This window comes from Topomyia yanbarensis, chromosome 3, assembly GCF_030247195.1.
Source record: "Topomyia yanbarensis strain Yona2022 chromosome 3, ASM3024719v1, whole genome shotgun sequence".
In the NCBI taxonomy this organism is placed as follows: domain Eukaryota; kingdom Metazoa; phylum Arthropoda; class Insecta; order Diptera; family Culicidae; genus Topomyia; species Topomyia yanbarensis.
Window position 1 is genome coordinate 288,111,309 of NC_080672.1, and position 21,634 is coordinate 288,132,942.

The 21,634-nt window shown below is 39.2% G+C and overlaps 2 protein-coding genes across 3 annotated transcripts in view; one reads left to right on the plus strand and one right to left on the minus strand.

Moving 5' to 3' along the window:
* On the minus strand, positions 1 to 8,926 carry LOC131693985 (NEDD8-conjugating enzyme Ubc12-like). Its single transcript, XM_058982305.1, has 4 exons — positions 8,401 to 8,926; positions 8,173 to 8,306; positions 457 to 624; positions 1 to 385 (listed from the first exon to the last, which is right to left on the minus strand). Exons 1-4 carry the CDS (start codon positions 8,507 to 8,509, stop codon positions 245 to 247), a joined length of 552 nt encoding a protein of 183 aa, XP_058838288.1. The 5' UTR covers positions 8,510 to 8,926; the 3' UTR covers positions 1 to 244.
* A 3,859-nt stretch (positions 8,927 to 12,785) lies between these two features.
* LOC131693975 (ATP-dependent DNA helicase Q4-like) overlaps positions 12,786 to 21,634 on the plus strand; it is a 33,643-nt gene continuing 24,794 nt past the window's right edge. Inside the window, exons 1-2 of one of the 2 annotated variants that reach the window (XM_058982290.1) lie at positions 12,786 to 13,024; positions 13,089 to 14,279. In XM_058982290.1, coding sequence (XP_058838273.1) covers positions 12,923 to 13,024; positions 13,089 to 14,279 — 1,293 coding nt within the window. In that variant the 5' untranslated portion in view covers positions 12,786 to 12,922. Of the gene's footprint in view, positions 13,039 to 13,088; positions 14,280 to 21,634 lie in introns of both variants that reach the window. The other variant, XM_058982292.1, reaches the window with a different exon arrangement.

A 21,634-nucleotide genomic window follows, 5' to 3' on the forward strand; every position in this document is an offset into this window, starting at 1 on the left:
TTTTGCACTTGCACTTCTTTCATCTACAGTTCCTATCATTTTTTATAATCAAGTTTGCACTAAACTATTCTGTCTGTTTGCGAAATGTCATCAGATCGTGTATCCTTCACTTGCTCCACACTTGGCGATTTTTTCTTCTTCCCGTTTCGGCCATTTAGTTATACTTAAAGTCTATATAATAGCGTCCACCAATCGTAAGAATAATTAAATAAACGCAACATTTTAGAGGTGTAGAGTTTTTATATCACTTGAGACAACGCTCGAAGTAGGTCTCCCCAATGTAGCTGCCACGCATTGCCTTAAAAACATTATGCTCGAAAAGGCGTCGATTCGTCTGTAGCACTTCAGCTGCTTCCCGATTCAACGGATCTTCAGGGTTGGGTTCCTGCCAATAGATATTATGATTAGCTCAAAACTATTGTAGCATATGTTAGGCCGTAATAGACGGTCCATTACCAAAAACAAGTACTGCAGTCCATAGACTATTGAGTTGATTGTGAGCACAGGTTTCCAGTCTTCACGCAGGATGTTGAGACACACGTTGCCCTCCAGATCGATGTTGGGGTGATAGACCTGCGTTTCACATTTGACCTTTGGGGGCTCATGGGGATAGTTGGGACCGACCTTCAGTAAGGATTAGAGGGAATGATTCATTTACAACGGCTATTATGGACTTCCTGTAATTTAGCTTGTAGAAACAGTACTATGGTCGTTGAAATATATAAGAGACAGTAACTAAGCCATGAGAAAACAGCAGATTATAAAACTCGACCTTTTCCTACTCGATGAAAATTTTGCATTTTTTTGCCGTTTATGAAGCTCTATCGGTTCAATTTTGAACACTTTTTTCCGAATAACTAGGGAAATTTCATGAGTAACTCGTTCAGTATTGACCTCTAGCTCATCAATTGCTTGTGGTTTGTCGGTATAGACAAGAAAACTGAAAACTAAAAAATCCAGGAGCATGAAATCGCAAAAACGAGGTAGCCAATCTACATTACAGTTTTTTGATAGGATTCGTCTATCGAGCTTCCTTTTACAATAAATTAATGGTGGCAACGTCCGTATGGAGTGAAGCCACCAGGAACACTAGAGTGACAGAAAAAAATTGACCTCTATCGGCCCACCCCTAAGTCGATTCCTAGTCCAACCAGAAGTATTTGCTTCAAATTTGAAGCAGATCGGACAAGTGTAGCTACCGGACCAACGTGCCTGAAGTTTGTATGGGCTTTTTCGACAATTTACATAGAGAAAACCCATTAGCTTGCATTTTCGCCGCTAGGTGGCACTACATGCATCGTATTATCGCTGTAAGTGAAATAAGAAAGATAATTTAATTGTCTACAACTTTGTCGAAGACTGCTAGTCTCTTCTATGAAAAAATAGTGTTGGCACCCTCTATGCGGTCACAGGCGAAAATACATTTTTCTAACCAAAACATAACTCGTATTATTTACTATAATTCTTCTGAACATACTATTGAGCTAAACCTAACGATTATTTCACAAAAATGTATAGTTCGTGGGAATCGAGCACTGGTACACAACCATGCACTGCTAAGCCCCATGCAAAAACTGATTCAGACATCACTTCGTTAAAAGTTTAATTTCGAAGTTAATTTTCGACAAAGTTGTAAACAATTAAATTATCTTTCTTATTTTCACTTATAGTGATAATACGATGCATGCAGTGCCACCTAGCGGCGAAAATGCAAGCTAGTAGGTTTTCTCCATGTAAATTGTCGAAAAAACCCGTGCAAACTTCAGGCACGTTGGTCCGCTAGCTAGACTTGTCCGATTTGCTTCAAATTTGGTGCAAGTACTCCTGGTGGGACTAAGAATCGATTCAGGAGTGGGACGATAGTTTTCAAAAATTCATTGTTTTTCTGAGCGGTCTAAGGAACACAGGAGGAATTTAGCAATCCGGAATCTAAATCGATTGCTGTAGCAGCGAAAGCCAGCGCAGACTGGCAGACCTTCTTTCAAGCTTCCGGTAAGTGTGCAAGCTGAGCGAAGGACGCCCTTGGTACGTGCGTTTCCTTAATTAGTTTTACTTTTGATTTGCCAATTCTTGCGTGTTTTTTTAAAAAGGGCCAATTAGCATACTGTCAAAATTCACTTTGAGAGGAAAGTCTGGACAAACCATTAATCGCCAATTATAAATCACAACAGCAGACGAAAGAGAAAACTTTTCTATTTCATAAAATGTTAACATCCATTCTCGGTGAGCTATGGTTTGTCCGGAATTTTCTCTCAAAATGAATTTTGACAGCATGCTTATTGGCCATTAACAAAAAAAACGCGAGAATTTTAATTTGGTGCAGGCATGGCGAGGAGGACGACACTCCGTGATTTGTTGATGAAATGAACTTATAATTTAAAATTCTAAATCGATTGATAAAGATTGGCATTTGTTGGTTCGGATCCAATTGCCTGCATTGCTTGATAATGGTTTGAAGCAGCCCGCTGTCAAGAATGGTGTCTCTGTACAGCCAGCATCACTGCGGTGAAAATCAAAATAATTTTGGATCGAATCATTAAAAGCTGTATTTGGTTACTAAGTACCGATTTTCTGAATGATATGGCATCTAATCATCCTGCAAGATGCAAAACGTCGTGTGGAATGCTTCAATATTGTGCATAGCGCCGAACAAAATTCTTTGTTTGGGGCTTTATAGCGATAACGTCGCTGTCAAACTCCATATGTTGGTATAGGGTTGCCAGAGGGCTGGTTTAGCCCTCTGGCAACCCCATACCATCATATGGAGTTTGACAGCGACCTACATATATGGGGCGTTATAGCTATAAAGCCCCAAAGAAAGAATTATGTTCGGCACTATACACGATATTCAAGCATTCCACACGACGTTTTGCATCTTGCGGGATGATTTAACACCGTATTATTCAGAAAACAACATTTAGTAACTAATTACAGCTTTTGATCATTCGATTCAAAATTAATGTTTCGATTTTCAAGGCAGTGATGCTGGCTTTACCGAGACGTCGTCCTTGTCAAGGGGCTGGGCTGGTTTGAAGCGTCGCATGAAAAAAAAATACTCGAAATTCACGTTTTGACAGTTTCAGTACTCGATGAAATCAAAACAAAATATTTCCAGCAGCATAACTGCAGGGACAAATAAAAACATAAATTGTGTTGCCAGAATTATAGAATGATTCGAAAATAGGGAAAATAGAGCATGAAGAGTTGCCAGTTACATCAAATTGGTCGAAATTCGAGCAAAATTGGATAAATTTGTTGTAATTTTTTCGAATACTCGATTTCATAGAAAAAGGTTTAACTTTTCTAAAATTACAGCAAAAATAAAAGTTCATGCAAGATCGAACGAAATATAGCAATTATTTTGTAGTGACGTTCCCCTAGTAGCATGATGTAGATTGGTAGCATCGACTCGTATGTCATACACCGAGCAAAATTTACATTGAATTTCCATAAAAACGTCTTATGACATTCAGACATAAGGATTCTAAATGGATTTTATAAATCTGTCTTATGATTTAGAGGGGAAATTTTCAAAATCCATCTCTTATTATTTTCATAAGGCAGTCTTATAAAATTTATGAAAATGTCCGAATGAACGCCATAGGTGCCCATTTATGAAGATTGCCGACATTTATAAGAAGAAAACATAGTAGAAATAATGATTTCCATGTCTTATGAAATTTATCACAATGTTGGAATGAATTCCATAATTTTTTATTCATGGATATTATTGCGCTTTTATTTAAAAAATAGAATATTGTTGACATTTCTCGACCATTTTCAGTAGACAAAAAAGCAACAGTAAAAATCAACCTTGATAGGTTTTACACCAACTGACATAATCCCACAAAATGAGCCGGATGAACTTTGTTTGACAATTCTCGGTGGTTAGTTTACATGAAAGTTACGTGAGTTTAAATGTAATAGTACCCATACCCGTTGCACTCGAACTCACGGAACTGACAAAGTAAACAAACCACCGAGAATTGTCAAACATGAACGTCATTCACCATGTTCATTCGTGTGGTCATCTTGTAGAACTCAATTCGGGACAAATGAACCACCAGGTGTAGATCCCTTCAGAAGATTGAAGAGAAAACTCTCATTGAATATTAAAAATTTTAACATAATGAGCAACGCTTCGTCAATATTTCCTGGGAAACTGGTTTAAGACAACTGGGAAACTGGACTTGACAACTGAATGCTAATGATTGCTACTTCTTAAATGATTTTGATAATTATAAAATACGCGTCAGACAACTTATTTCATTTCAAATAATCGGAACCATGTAAACTGATGCAATGCTCACAATAATTCATTGAATAACATAAAAAACAGCTATTTAAAAATTTTGTTGCAATTTGACTAAAAATCTAACTTCTTTTGTTTCAAACAGCGGTAACCGAAAAGTGCTGGCCTGAAACTATTAGCTCCTGGTTGGCCGTCCAGGCCAGTACTGAATTTATAAGAAACAATTATGAACTTTTCACAAAAGTGACGTTTATGAAAAACAAAATATAATTTTTCAGAATCTATAACAGATCTCATATGGGTTTCATGAGAAAAACTTATAAAATTCTTAAACGGATATATTGGAGCGAAGTCATAAGACTGTTTTATGAAATACATTATTTGTACATCTGTGGAGTTCATGAATAAAGATAAATGAATTCATAAGCCTGCTTATGACATTCTAAAGCGTTCAATGGCATCGTCAGAAGGTTGGTTCATATGCCGAGACCTATGAAATTCTCAGATGCTTTTTGCTCAGTGAGGTGTCGTGACCAGAGCTTTACTGGCTCATACCCTACAATAGGCACGTCTTTTAGAAATTATGTATAGTGCTTACAGCATTTTTCTCGTAAAGTATCACTAACGAACGAAAGAAAAACATTTTTATGAGCTTTTCCGGAATGCACATTTTCAAAGAACTAAAGTTGCTTTATCCAGGCACAGATTTGAAAACGTAAAGCTATGACACCATTACAAAATAACTAAAAGAAAGGTTCGACAATGTTGAGCTGGACACTGTCCTAAGATTAAAATTCAGGTGCCGGAAACAAGGACCGACGGAGTCCGGGGAAAATTTTATTTTAGGAGTAAAACTTCTAGCTGAGCAATGTGATTTCGCGACATGGCTATTAAAGATCAACTTGTATTTTGGTATTTGATAAAAATTGCAACAACGCCTTTTAGACGAGGAAGAATCGACTATTCGGACGGCAGAAAAAAAATAAAAATGAGCTTTTAAATGCGGATGTTAATGTTAATTCTATAAAGCACCGTCTAGGGAGACGGGATGCTAGATACGAGACGCGTAGTAATGATAACTTGCGGCGTAATAGATCGAAGAGTAGGAATGATCGGGATAGCAGATTTAATCGATATTCTTACAGGGGAAGATCGCGTTTCGCGCCTAGGTCCTCCAGTCAGGGAAGATACGCTAATTTTATGTGCAATTTTCGCAAACAAAAAGGCCACATTCATAAAAGCTGCAATCGGTTAAAAAATCAACAAAAATACTGTTAAATTCATTGAGGACGCTAGTGAGGAGACCGACAACATACATGACTACTTCAAACGGCTCCGTGTTGACTATAACAGTGAATCTGACCCTTCAGGTAAATATACTTGTGAAGGCGGTGAATAAAATTAGCGAACCTTATTTCTTTGGAGCCAATATCGAGAGCAAGACGATTAGAATGGAGGTGACAATGAATCAGCTGTATCCGTAATTAGTAAATCAGATTTTAGGACTATCACTTGAGTTTCTGGGTCGGCCTGGAACGTGTTGTCTAGTGGATGGGCGTCATCTTTTATTGACCAAACTGAAGGCACGGACCTAGGCTGCTAGGGCCGAGTAGTGACTTCCGGACGTAATCGATTCATGATCGCGCGAACACGGGTAGTAGGTGCACTCTTAGAACCGCGTTTGTATATTTATAAGTGCTAAACCGGTAACTTAGTCACCGGGGTGTTTTCATGGTTGCGAGATCTCGGGCGTAAGTGTGTGTGGATGATCGCGAAGAATTCAAGCATTTGTACGTTAACGTGTTTGCCGCTTGCGCTAGCGCGTATAATTTCATAGCATAGCATAGCAAAAACGACCACACTCATCATGGGTGGCTGATACAGTGAAATCTTTTTATACAATAGTATAGTTCATTGCACACCTGGCCATGTCCTTACGATCGCAAAAGGGATGGGAAAGTTAGTTGAATACCTACTTAAGGAGACTCGGGGAACCCACGCAATCTCCATAGGTATAACGGATATTTGATATTGTTAGTAAGGAAGGAATTTGGGTTGTGGAATTGGTGTGGTTTACATAATATACAACATAATGGATAATAAAAATTACATTGGATTGATCTCACCAAATGCGCTAGCGTGTATAATTTCATGTGCATAAATTTGCATATTCGCGTGTATTCTTGAAAGGACCGTGAATCTAATGCTTAATTTTTAGTGTATGGAACGGATGCTAGAAGGGAATCAGTTTTCCGCATATCACTAGAGTTCCCGGTCATGTTGTCTAGTGAGCAAGAGTGTGATTTTTTTATTGGTTCAACTGAAGACATGAGTCTAGGCTGCTAAGACCGAGTATAGACTTCCAGAGGTAACCGGTTTATGATCGCGCGAGCGGTGGGTTAATGCTTGAGACCGCGTTGATAAGTTTATAGGTGGTACAACGTCCACTTAATTACCGAAGTATTTTAATGTTGGCGAGATCGCGGGTGTAAGTATCTGTAGATGATTGCAATTGCATGTTCGCGTTTGTGATCAGGTTGCGTTAGAGAGTACTATTATGAGTCTAATTTAGGCACAAGAACAACACTATTGTAAGTCCCGTAGTTAAAAAATAAAAATCTTTTTGTGAAATATATTAGTTTAAAGACATCTTCGTGTTGAAATCGTAACCAAGACATATTTTTAAAAGTTGAATTTTCTTGGCATATTGGTTTTTATAGATTGCCCTAGCGTTATGCATGGTGAAACGGAAGAGACAAACGAAACCTCGGCGAATGCAATCTTTGATTTCCATTAGCTCAGTCCGAAGTACAACGCATCAAACTGAGCGGTATCGATGTAATTTATATATATTAGATATTTTTCAGCTTTGCAATTAAAAGTTGTTCTCGAAATTATTGCACTACGTAGAAGGCGTAGTCAAAAATTAATTCGTTATCCAAATTAAGAAACGATTCAGATTGTGATATGTATTATATAGTATTATCTGTAACTTTTCTCTCTCAGCTATCTTCTATTCGCGTTATATTTTCAGCATTTTTAGAAACTTTTGATTTTTTAGTTGCTTCTTCGTAATTACCCAGTATCTTTCCATTAGCGAATGTTCCGGGCCGTGTAACGTATTGTAGTCTTCGACCACAACATTTATTTTCATGCAACTGTAGAATTTTGCATAAAAGGCACGGAAGCGATTAGAAGAAATGCAACGGATTTTTCTAACCTTCAATCATTTTCTTATCTTTTCAATTGCCATTACAAAATGTTACATTTTGGATTCCTTTGGACGCTTAACTCTTAATCTGTTTATGTCTGGACAAAACTGAAATGAAACTGATCAATAAGACGACCATAGAGTTAAGCCATACATTAACGAACCTATGTACAGAAAGCTATAACTTGAAGATATTTGATTGTTCCTAACCCATAATGGCAAGGAGCTAAAATCTTTATCAGTAAGGTAATTTGTAGTTTTATTGCGTACGAAAATCTGTTAGTTTACACTGTGCATCAGGTCAAGAAAAGGTAGTTTTGGTTAGAGTTAACATTAGGAGCGAGTAAGATTCATTATTCCTTCATAGGAAAGTGAAAAATCCAAGCTTTTCCTTTCAGATCAGGAAAATAATGAAATTATATGGCAATGCGCTACTCTTCGGAGTAAATTGCGAACGTGCCCATGTAGGTAATTTGTACACAATGGGTAGTAGTAAATGCGCCAAACGAATCAACACAAGCTAACATGTTTATAAATGTTTGCAAACTTCTAATCTCAATTATAACGAATCGAATGGAATGCACAATATAAAAAAGATATCTTCCGGAATATTTATTATTAGGTTTAACTAAACCCAAACACGTAGCGATAAATTCACAGCCAGTTTCTCCACAAAGTTTCGACCTTGAACTTCTGTATCAAGACTCACCTTGAAGTTGAACACAAATCGACCACCTTTGTAGAAACCCTCATCTGGGCAAATGATCAGTTTGAAGTTAAGCAGATCGTCTGGGTCAGGGAACTCAGTGGCACAGGTTTTAGGTAGGTTTAACTCGTTAATATCTGAAATAAAGCACACCAACAAATAATCAAATAAAATTAATGCTATTTGCAGATAAAGACAAAATATATCATTTTGTTCACTTCCATTGTTTACCTTTCGTAATCCTTAGCTGTGCTGCAGTGAAAGCTTTTTTCTGGGGACCAGTTTTTGGCGTTGCCTCACCATCTTTCTTCTGTTGCTTTAGCGAGAATAATTTGATCATTTTACCCTTCCAGAAACAAATTTCACAAAGCTAAAGATAGTCTGCGCCTGTTTTACGACCGAAACACCGATGATACAGCACCAAAAGTGCTTCTTAGACTATTTATTCCTCGACCTATTCTTGATGCTGTAGCCCAAAACTTTCGTTCGATCTCCTGCTACTGCTATTATGTCAAACTTTAGGATCTCACTAACTTTTGTTCTGTGTACCGTGTCGGAAGATAGCTAAGCGACAATGGAGCTATCCCGATGCAATTATGTCTCAAATATTACTGCGCTATACTTCTTCACGATTTTAGACGTGAAAAAACTTATTGCTGACAAATTTGGTGGTAACTTGTATTTTTCATCTACACAAATTTTCTATTTTCCCTACTCACCATCCCATCACCTGCAATAATAAACTCACTCATACACATGAAATCAGGGATGCCAGGTAATATTTCTTGAAATCTATGCGCAGCCTATGGGTAAAAATCTGGCTTGAAGAAAACGTACAAGTTTGTCTCAAAACATTAAGTCGCGACCTTTTTAATATTAATTTGGGTTTTGCACGTGGTGTACATTGAGCGCGCGGTCAAAAATTGAGAAATTTATGTCGGACTGGTGGTATCCAACGGGGAAAAACGATAGAAAATGGTGAGTGAAGCTAAGCAATCATGTGAAACAAATTCCTCCAGAGGCGATTTTCACATCATTGCTCACTCAGTTTCGAGATCAAGCAAAAACGCCATTTATCTGTGCTAGTCTGCAGTGCTTTATATCAGAAAACTGTGGAAATCGGTGTATTAAGGTTGAACAGAGAAAGGGCAAAAATCGAAAATGAAAAAAGCAGTTTTTTCCACACCGTGGGTTAGATCTTCATATAAATCAATCAGCAGTACTGTATCAACATTCCACATAAGCTAACACACGGCGTGGAAAAAAACACATAAAACTGGAAATCTGTGCAGAACATTGAAAATCTGTAAAACACAGATTAATCCCTGTACCTGGCATCCTTGCATGAAAATTTGCCAATCAGCAGGGATGCCAAATGTTTTTTTAGAAAATTATGTTTTTAAGGTCTCAAGATAAGACAAAGCAAGGTGGGGTCATTTGACACTTTTGAGTATTGAAGTAAACATAGCCTAATAAACATCGTATGATACAAGAGCCTGACGACCTGTTCAGGGTATCATCCAAACAATATTTGGAATCGTTGCACTATATGGGTTAAAGTTCATGTTTAATTTATTTTTATTAGGATAAACATCCGAGCGAGTATCCTGATTCTTTGGCGCGTGGTGCAAAATGAACCGAACCGAAACAAAACTTATGGCAACAAAAAGGCCCACTACGTCATTTGTTTATGCTTTCCTTTTTTCATATCCTCTTGTTTTTTCGGCTTCATCGAAGAAAAATGATCGCACTCACACATAGAAAAATGTGCCCACCTGTATCCGTCTTGATTTACACTTCTCGCGTGTTTTTTGTAAACGGCCAATAAGCATGCTGTCAAAATTCACTTTGAGCGCAAATTCCGGACAAACCGTAACTCGCCGAGAATGGATGTTAACATTTTATGAAAGAGAAAAGTTTTCTCTGTCGTCTACTGCTATGACTTATAATCTGCGATTAATGGTTTGTCCGGAATTTCCCTTCAAATTGTATTTTGACAGTATGCTTATTGGCCCTTTTCAAAAAACACGCGTGACTTGATAAACATTATACACTGTTTGCCTTTTTGAAAGGCAAACAGTGATGAACAGCAGCAATCATCATTAAGATTGATGCTAATCGTCGACAGGTTTTCAGTGGTGATCTTCGTGGCTTAATTTTTGTCGGTTGTCATGGTAAGGATAGACACGTCTACCTTTATCAGGACACATGTTAGTGAACTCGGGTGATTCGTAGTTATTCTGCCTAAGCTCGACCCTCATTAACAGATTAAGCCCGTACGATATTAAGCCTGTTCTAATGACCCTGCCAATTCTAGTTTTCCGATCTGTTTACTTCACATCCTTGCTCTCACCTGAGTACTATGGCTCTAAGTTTCATAACTTTCCCTACCCAGAAATCTCTAGCTAATTGAATGTCGGTAAAATGTAAAAAAGAAAATGTGACTAACATAGTCGAAATAAAAAAAAGGATTGTTTACATATTTTTGGTTGTCAACACTAGCAAACCGTGTGTTCTGCCACACCTATATATATATATATATATATATATATATATATATATATATATATATATATATATATATATATATATATATATATATATATATATATATATATATATATATATATATATATATATATATATATATATATATATATATATATATATATATATATATATATATATATATATATATATATATATATATATATATATATATATATATATATATATATATATATATATATATATATATATATATATATATATATATATATATATATATATATATATATATATATATATATATATATATATACAGGGTGTTTGGTTCATGGTTAAGAATCTCTCGGGGGGTGATAGACTGCCATATTTGGAGAAAAAAATTGTTCTACACATACCATCAAATCTCAACCGTTACAGAGTTATTGAACTTTTTGTGTAAAAAACTTATTTGTCTTAAAATACCTCTAACTTTAAAAGTATACTTTGTATTTTAAATGTTTCAGTTCCATTCGAAAGGTGAGAAAATTTTCTATTGAATGATGTTCTCATATCTTTTAAGTAATTAGTTTTAATTACCTTTTAACTGTAAAGTAGTTAAAAGTTAGTGTTTTTGAGGAGGTTTTTGCTAATTTTCTCGAAATAATGAAGTGTGATTATAGCAATATCCAGTATCCAAAAGTTGAGTTTTAGGACGATTCATAATTTGTTCTTGGACGTCATATTTCTATCTTTTCTCATTTCTTAGTAATTTCATTACTATACTTTTCCCGTAACCGACTTGCAAGTGCTTAAGAGACTCTAATCTAAAAATATGCTTCATATCATTATTTACAAGATTTCATTGGAAAGCTGAGAAAATTTCCTATCAATGTATGTACAAATGTCTTTTAGTTAACTGTACTAAATGATTTTTTACTAACGAAATAACTCAAAACTGTGTTTTTTTGGAGAGTTTTTTAATTATTCTAATTATTAATCAACAAAATTTATCGTTACTATTGTTCATTTGATGCCCCTTAATGTTCTCTATAACTTTTAATTTGACACTTTATCTACATCTCTTTTCATTTTGCTGCTATTTAATAGTTAACACAGCATGAGCTCGCCACAAATGTAGTGGGTTCGAAATCGTTATTTTTGCATATGAAACATGTGAGGGCATCACTCAATGCGAAATTTTCTCACCTTTCGAATGGAACTAAAATATTTAAAATACAAAGTATACTTTTAAAGTTAGAGATATTTTAAGACAAATAAGTTTTTTACACAAAAAGTTCAATAACTCTGTAACGGTTGAGATTTGATGGTATGTGTAGAACAATTTTTTTCTCCAAATATGGCAGTCTATCACCAACCGAGAGATTCTTAACCATGAACCAAACACCCTGTATATATATATATATATATATATATATATATATATATATATATATATATATATATATATATATATATATATATATATATATATATATATATATATATATATATATATATATATATATATATATATATATATATATATATATATATATATATATATATATATATATATATATATATATATATATATATATATATATATATATATATATTGATTGGACTACAGCCACGTTCCAAAAACGCCAAATCCACCGAAAAACTACCTAAAATTCAGTACTTTTGACTCAATCTCGTGGTATCGTGCAGGCAGGTAAAATTAGGTAAACCGTGTTGAAGGTAGTTTGCATTTAACTACAGCAAAAATAATAACTCAACCTTGAGTTTGATTTATTTAAATTTAAGTTGAATTTACCTAATTTTGAGTATACCCCAAACAACCTAAAAGTACCTTACTGCACGGAAGACCTCGACTGAGTCGAATCTCTCGTTTTGTTTTTGACAACACTAATAAGTGCGAAAGCGACGCACAGCTCAAAAGTACCTAAATTTAAGTTAAAAGTACTTATTATGTAAGTTATTTTATGGTTGCGTGTAGAGAACAGTTGCGCAAAGAGTGAAGTCAAAAAAGGCCTTTGGCCAAATCTGGTATAAATCAACGCATTGCTTCGATAGGTTGTCATCGAATCGATCTGTCTATTCCCTCGTTTTTTGACAAACTTTTGTTTTGTTGTTTCGTTCGCGCGCGCAATTTATACGGTTCACGTCGTCAGTGCAATAGATACTTTTTATCGATAGTTTTAGAAGCAATTATAACTAGCAAAATACAAATGGTTTTGGGGAACTCTCTAAGCTGATATTTGTCATGGAAGATTCAACGTTCCGTATCAGGTACCAAAAATACAAGTGCAAGGTAAAACTATGGGAGAAAGATTTCCGCAAAAAACATGGACGAATTCCTTCCAAGGTAGTGCATCTATGGTGAGTTTGAAATAGTGTTACAAAGTATTTTTAATGTGTTTTTTCTGCAGCATGATATTCGGGACTCTTCGACGGATGTGCGAGATGCCTATAGAATGTACTACAAACTTAAAACATCACTGTTGGAAAACACTTTACAAGATGCACTGGATGATGATGAAGATTTTGATTGTTCTCTAGTGTCGCAAATGGAATCGAGTCTTTCACAGGAGTGTCTCGTCGAAGAAAACTTTTCAAATTTAAGTGAATTGAAGTCGGCAAATGTATCTATCAGTAATCTACTCACAGATCAGATTGCAGGAAAGGTGACAGTGTTTGAAGCGGAGCACGAGTTGGAGCAGAATACTAAAGCATGGGGCAAGGAACTGAACAAGAAGAAAATGACACCAAACCTATCGATGGAGAAAACTCCCGTAAAACTTAAAATAAGAGCTCCCACAAAACTGTTGATGGGTACTACTAGAATGCTTCCAAAGAGGAATCCCCGCAAATCTCTTTCCAGTCATCTTTCCAATAGTTCTTTGTCGATGTCAACTGCAAGTTTGAATTTGTCAGTCACACCAGACTGGAAGGAAGCTCTTCCTGATCTGGAAACATTGTTAAACGAAAAATCAAAACAAGCTCAAGAAACGTCACCGATTCAGAGTACTGGACTGAAACAGCAATCGAAAGAGCCACTGAATCAATTGGATGAGGGTTGGCTTTCTCGCCAAACATCGGATGCAGAAACAGTTACTCTGGTGGCTAGCAGTTCTCGAACCAAAAAGTATGGACTGAGTAACATCAGCTTGCCCTCGTTGAATAGTTCTGTTGCGACGACCATTGATACATCGAACAGCTTTGGTATTTCTGCTTTAAGCATGAATTCATTCAGCGAAGTAGCTAGTGCGCGTATCGTCGCCAAAACTACAGCCTATGATCGATCGATCCATCCGGATTCTGATGAGGTGGTGGAGAACAGCGAGGATGAATCCGGGCGCAACGATACACTTATTGCCAGCAGTGTTCGTCATGTTGTCAAAAAGAGAAAGGTGTTTTCCAGCACCAATATAAAATCAGACGAAGGTGACGTTCATGCGATTGAAGCAGTCAAAAAGGATCTGCCGGAGCCAAAGGAAAATGATGAAGTTGAAAACCAGAATCCTGAAAATAATGTCGAGCAAAAGACTATTTTGCCGCGAGCACGTAGGAAAGCTCCTGTAGCTAAATTGAAAAAAGTGAAAAAGATACCAGTGTCTAAGGTAAGTTACAAATGCACAATTACATTACAAAAATTACATTAAAGGGAGGAGTTACTAATCCACTCTTCCGACCATCACGTCATACATGAGGTATAGGTATTTATTATGTATATCTATTAGGGTGGGGCATTGTTATATGGAAAAACGTAATCAAAGCCACATCAACCAAGCACAGCACTTTTTTGGTTCCTTTTGGGGTCCCAAACAACTGTGCAAAATTTGGGGTCTTTTGGTGTTGACTCGGCGTAGCGCATTGCGTTTGAAATTTGTATGGAGATTAGTATGGGAAAACCTACATTTTTGCATTTTTAATTCTACAGACTACAATTATTCCTGTAGTGTGCCAACAAATAGATAGAAGTATAGTCCAGGATATGCTGAACAATTTTGCCGAAGGATGTATGGCGTTAGAATGTCTCTAAGCCAAGTTATAGCTGTTCAAAGTTCGATACATCGAATTAAATGCCAAAAATCATTTTTATTGCCAACACTGCGGGTGTACCAATGGTATTTCATATAGCATTCCAAAATAACATTATGTATTTTAGTTTTACCACATTGGTATGTTTGGATGAATTATTCAAAAGCCTTAGCTCAATTTCATGAGCGTAGGTAGTTGAGCAAAAGGGCGTAGTGAGGGGTGAGGGGGGATGGGTACGGTAATTTAATATGTAGAAATTATGAACTAAAATGTTGTCGAGTTGGAATGTTCAGATGAATTATTTCAAAACAATTACCCAATGTCCTACGCATAATAGTAACGATGAAATAAAACCTACTGTCTCCCATTGCCTTGACTTATATCAATAAAAGTTACGTTACAGACTGAATCAACTGAGATGTGATGCGAGGTCCTGAAAGCACACCAATTACTTGACAATCCTTATGTATCATACCTTCGTCTGCTCTATTGGCGAACTCTTCTGTTACTGCAACGCTGTCCAAAAGGCAAGCTAACTTGCTTGAAGAATTAAAAAAATTCAGCCTTTTGTAGTCTGCATCTATTTATTTATTTATTAGTTTAATACATCCACAGGCATAACAAGGCCCCTATGATGGTGACCTTAATATTAATCTTATTTCTAATAATCAAGTCGTGCACAAAAATAAATAGGTCCAGTCAGATAAAATACGCGTAGTCGTGACTGGCCTGAAACAGGCCAACGATATCGCTAGCAATAGCCCCTTCACGATGGATTATCTATCCATCAGACTCGTTTCGCGTGACTTTGCCGAACTACGTTGATGGGGCTCGTCTACCTGTTCGTCTGTTTGTGCCGCGGGTCATGAATTGTTTTAACTGCAAACAGCTATAACATACGGCCACCTACTGTAGCAACAAGCTGCGGTTCGGCAATCTATGCAGGAAGCCTGCTGAAAAGTGGGTTTCCCCGGTGTACAAACCTCGCGCAGATAAACTAAAGCGATCCGTCAAAGATCACTCCAGACGTTCTTACGGTGAAATGCTTAAAAGAGCTTCCCTACTTACATCGGAAAACCCGTATGCTTTCTCGCCAACTGACGATAATACCTCTTACAACTCTTGCGAGGGGCTGGAAACTAGGAAAAGATTAAGTGCACTGGACATACCTTTATGCTCGACATCGCTACGGTTAGATTGCAAGTGGAAGGTTATACCGGATCCTCACGGTAGTGACTACCTGCCGATGGTTCAGCATCATTGGAATCAATGAATGTCTCATATGATCTCACACGGAATATTTACTGGAATAGCTAAGCGACCGCGATATCCGAAACTACCGAATCAGTACTTCCTCCAAAGGAAGAGTACAAGTTTCAGTCCGACCTGATTCTCGGTACCGCGATTCAATCTAAGACGAAACGAGTACCAAGTGTGAACACCTAAAAACGTTCCGTAATGGGACTAGGAGTGCTCAGACGTATACACGAAGAAGGCTGCCGCGTATAAAGTCTTCCGGGACGACGGGTTAGCCACTAGCTATCGACAGTACACGACGGTAGAACAGCGAATGAAGAATTTCATGAAAGCCAAGAAACGTAGTTACTGGCGCCGGTTTGTCGACGGGGTAACGAGAGAAACTTCAATGAGCACTATGCGAAACCGAAACGATACTAACGAGGGCGAGGAATATTCAAACCGATGGATATTCGATTTCACCAACAAGGTTTGTCCAGATTCCGTACCGGCACAGAAGATCTACCGCGCCGCGTCCCCCCACGATACCGCAAACGAAACACTTTTTTCGATGGTGAAGTTCTCACTTGCTCTCCTATCATGTAACAATTAGGCCCCAGGGCCAGATAGAATCAAATTCAACTTGTTGACGAATCTGCCAGATTTGCCAAGAGACGCTTGTTGAATTTATTTAACAAGTTTCTTGAGGGTAACATTGTTCCTGTGCCATCCAAACACCAGAAAAACCTGCCTCTGACCACATCTCGTATCGACCGATTACCCAAAAGTTCTTCGAGCAAATGTTCCTATCTCGCCTCGACAATTGAGTTGAAGCAAATGGCTTACTGTCAGATGCACAATTTGGCTTCCGCAATGGCAAAGGGACGAAAGATTGTCTTGTGTTGCTCTCAACAGAAATTCAAATGACCTATGGTAGCAAAGGCAGATGGTATCAGTTTTCTTGAATATTAGGGAACTTTCGATTTAGTTTCTTTCAAGATTCTCTGAGAAGCTGTACCAGCATAGTCTTTCACCGATTTTAAGCTTTTTGCTAAGCATGTTGTCTGAAAAACGCATGAATTTTTGGTAAGGTGATTTATCGACGAATTAGCTAAATGGGTCTTTCCCAGGGCTCATGTCTTAGCCTCCTACTCTGCAACTTTTACGTGAATGACATTGACGAATATCTTGTCAATTCCTGCATGTTAGGGTAGCTTTCGGACGGAGCGGTCTCTATTACTGCTTCCAAAGCCGTCGACTTACAAGGACCACTGCAGGATACCTTGAACACTCTGTTTGTGCTCTCCAGTTGGGTATTGAGTTCTCAACGGAGAAAGCTGAGCTAGTCGTATTTTCAAGGAAGCGTGAATCAGCGAAACTACAGCTTAAATTAATGGATTAAACTATTGCTCAGGTTTCAATACTCAAATTTTTCGGGATATGGTTCGACTCCAAAGGTACCCAGTGCTGTCACACTAGATATCTGAAACAGAAGTGCCAACAGATGATAAACTTTCTCCGTACAACAATCGGAACATGGCGGTGCCATTCCAGAAGACCTGATCAGGCTGTACCAAACAACTGCGAACATATATTTCATCAAACTAGAGAGAATCTAGTATCGTTGTTTGCGCATTACTTTGGGTTGCATGCACTTGATCCATACGATGAGTTTAGAAGTCCGTTGAAAAATCAACTGCTCATTCGATGCGATATCTTGAACCACTTGGTGATTGAAAATTGCGGATGGTTTGTCGAGCTGAATTCTCGAACCCAATTTATGTCCTTGTACTTCGTTTACACAGCACAGATCATCAATTCATCTTCGTATAACTTTAACCGTTTTCATCTCTTGGATAATTCTGATTCAACTGTATTTTTCGACACATCCTTGAAGGAAGAGATTTGTGGAATCCCGGATCACATTTGCCCACAACCGATCGCAAATATTTTTTCTAAGTTAACTGCGGCAAAATGTTCTACACTGACGGATCAATTCTCAACCAATCAATGTTGCTGCTTCTTTCAAACTCAGTTATCCTGCTTCATTTTGCGTCCCCGAATTAGTTGGCATTCTTGGAATCATGGACACCTTGCCCGTCGACCATTATTTCATCGTTTCGGACAGTCTCAGCTGCATTGAGGGCCTCCGTACTGCGAAGCCTGGAAAGCACTCACCGTTTTTCCTGGGGAAAGTGCGTTATCTGAAAAAATCTTACCAGATTACCTTGGATTGGGTCCCATAACACTGCTCTATCGCGGGCAATGAGATTGTGGACGCTTTAGCCAAGGTAGGCGCATTAAAAGGTGACATTTTTGATGGACCAATTTGCTTCAATGAATTTTTTAGCATTTCTCGTTAGAGAACGCGCGATATGTGGAAAATTTCGTGGAGCAATGGGCTTCTGGGACGGTGGCTACATTCTATTTTCCCGAAGGAAGTCGGGACTTTATTTGCAGGATGTCAAGGCTCATGTCCAACCAATACACGTTTGATGCGGTTCTGGGTCAATCGGCATAAAGTCATTGGCATAAAATTGTTAGGTATAAGTTCATTTAGCATAACGGACATTTGGCATAACGGTTATTTGGCAATGCTCATTTGGCACTATTTTGAGAACTGATCACACTGAAGGTCATTTGTCGTCGCAAATCGTGCTAATGAAGGTCTTATCAATTCGTCGTTTTGTAAACGCCATTCGCCGATCACCGCCAGCACTTTTACTCGTAGTAGTGTGCAGGCCTCTTGTACTCTGTCGCACTCGAAAAATTAGTGCTGCATGGTTTCCACTGGTTCTACGCAGTACGTGCAGTTATCACCGTCTGCTCTCCTCATAGTGTGTAGTAGTGGGACTTTTTGGTTTACTCACACGTCTCCAGTTTGTTCTCGGGTTGGAAATTTCCACTTTGGCTCCGTCGGTACGCTCAATGAAGAAGCGGGTAATTAGATCGGTGATTGGGTTTTGGCGAATTTAGGTAGGAAGTGTTGGGATGTTTTCTAAGATAGTTTTTAGGCAGGAAAGGTAAATTGCTCGCGAGGGATTTGCTTGACGGAAGAAGGAAGAGTAATAGGGGAATTTTGTTTAGTTTTATTTACGTGACTTCAAATTGTAATAGGGGAAGGATTCAATCACTTGTATGTGGCGGTTTATCAGCAGCGCTGTACACTTAATCGCCGGGAGTTGTAGTTTTAAACCACCGTCTTCTTTGCCGTAAGTTCAGCCATTTGAGCTGTTGTCGGTTGTAAGTTTGCTGCCATGTACTACATCTTCTACGAAATGAAGGTATTTAGTAGTGTGACTTTTTTGGGCAGGGTCAGCTTGCTCAGCGATTGCATCCATACTTGGCGAGCAAATTTCATCGTGAGGATGTCCCAGTTTAGCGATGTCATTTCCCGGACCGAGTTGGTAAAGATTATACCCAAGATTTTGATTTTGTTTTCTGTCCTGAGCCACGGTACTGATAGCTGATCTACCGTAAACCCCACATCAATTGCTGTAGTTTTTGATTCGCTCAAGCGGACGCCTGCGATACGTTCGAATCGCTTGAACAAAGCCCGCATTTCGTTCAGCTGGTTTGCTGTCCACACGCCTGTTTTGGGCATCGTAAAAGCATGGTGTGGAATAAGAAGTTGTGGTTGACTCGATCAAACGCGTGGTCGAGGTCGATTGAAATTAATTTTCCTCCTCGCTTGTTGGTTTTTAGTTGAGCGACCTTATCTTTCAAGGCCAGGGTGGCTTGAAAAATATTCTTGTGCGGGTTTGAGCATATTTGCGCGTCGGTCAGCACGCTGTGCGAACGAAGAACGTTTTCAAGACGCTATTTTAGGATCCGAGAGAGAATTTTATAGTCGTAGTTTATCAGACTTATTGGCCTGTACGCACAGATGGTGCCTCATGCCCCTCGTTTTTTCGCGAGTACAATAACCCCATCGACGAACTGGTCTTTTTTTAATTTTTTTAGAATGGAGAAGACCTTAACGTCCTATCCCAGTACACGTGCTATTGGTAGGGTCCAAGCTACCGCACGGGGTGCACTGGGGGCGTGTCGGGCTCGAATGGTGACGCTGCCATTAATACCGACTAAACTCCATTGGGCTCCGCCATCGTTCCTCCCAGGAACTACCTCTCGGTATTACTTCTGGGGGGATGGCTGTACTTAATGTACTCATTCACTCTCACTCACGCGTTCATACGTCCTGTATGAGGCTTACTTGGGTGCTCTCTCTATCGCACCTTGATTCACTCTCAAACACTTCCACATGAGGCTGACTTTTGTGCTCACCTTTTTCGTTCCTTGCGAGGCTGGCTTGCGTGCTCACCTTACTCATTCCTTGCTAGGCTTACTTTTGTGCTCGCCCCACCCATACCATGTGAGGCTGACTTGGGTGCTCACCCTATCATCTGGTTCACTCTCGATCGTGCCACTCTATTATACCCCTGTCACTCCCCCTGGCATACCATGTGGGACATTTTTTTAAGGCCCCACTTTTGACATACCATGCGAGGCTGACTTGTGTGCTCATCTTTTTCATTCCTTGCTAGGCTTACTTTTGTGCTAGCCTCTACCATACCATGTGGGCTGACTTTTGTGCTCACCCTTAACATACCGTGTGAGACTGACTTGGATGCTCACCCTTTCACTCCTCTGCCACGCCACGAGGCATCGATAGCCAAGTCCCAACATATTATGCTACGACCCTCCCATCTTGGCATGAGGCAGTCCACTTATACGCCTATACACTCGCTCTTCTGCCTTGCTTCGGGGAGGCTGGGTTTACCCCTTACGCGGTTGTCAGTCACTGCGCCAAACCTGCCTCAGCATGAACAGACCATTCACTCCTTTTTTTGCGCTCGGCCTTTTTCGCTCCAACTAACCAATCACTAGTTAGCCGTGCCCGTCGTTTGTTGCTCGGTTCGCCAAATTACCTGTATCCTACAGGCAATCTGGGTGGTAGCAGCCGAGACTGCGTTCCACTTCTCCACCGATTGACACATCCGCTGAATAAGGGTATCAGGGGTTGTGTCCCAGCCACAGACGTCAAGCATTGCTCTTCTTTCGACGTCGAACCGAGGACATACGAACAGTATGTGTTCGGCAGTTTCGTCTACACCTGGGCAGTCCGGGCAGGCTGGGACCTCCGCGTGCCCGAACCTGTGGAGGTACTGTCGGAAACAGCCATGGCCTGACAGGAATTGTGTCAGGTGGAAGTGAACTTCCCCATGGGGTCTTCCCACCCAGCTTGATATGCTAGGTATCAGCCGGTGGGTCCACCTACCTTTCGAGGAGTTGTCCCACTCACGCTGCCATCTGGCGACCGAGGTCACCCTGGTGCGCTCGCGGGCTCCTCTATTTCCACGTAGCTCGAAACACTCCTCATCTTCCCGAATGACGAGGCCGACTGGCATCATGCTCGCTATCACGCAGGATGCATCGTGTGATACCGTGCGGTAGGCAGATATCACTCTGAGGCACATCACGCGGTAGGTGCTTTCCAGTTTCTGTAGGTAACTGGTTACCCTCAGTGCTCTTGACCATGACGGGCCGCCGTACCTGAGGATAGATACGGCAACGCCTGCCAGTAACCTAGGTCTGTGTAGCTACGTCTACTGGCGCACACCTTCGAGCTGTTGGATATCATCCTCGATAGAGCCGCAACAGCATCTCTCTTGCATGTATAGTCGACATGGCTGCCGAA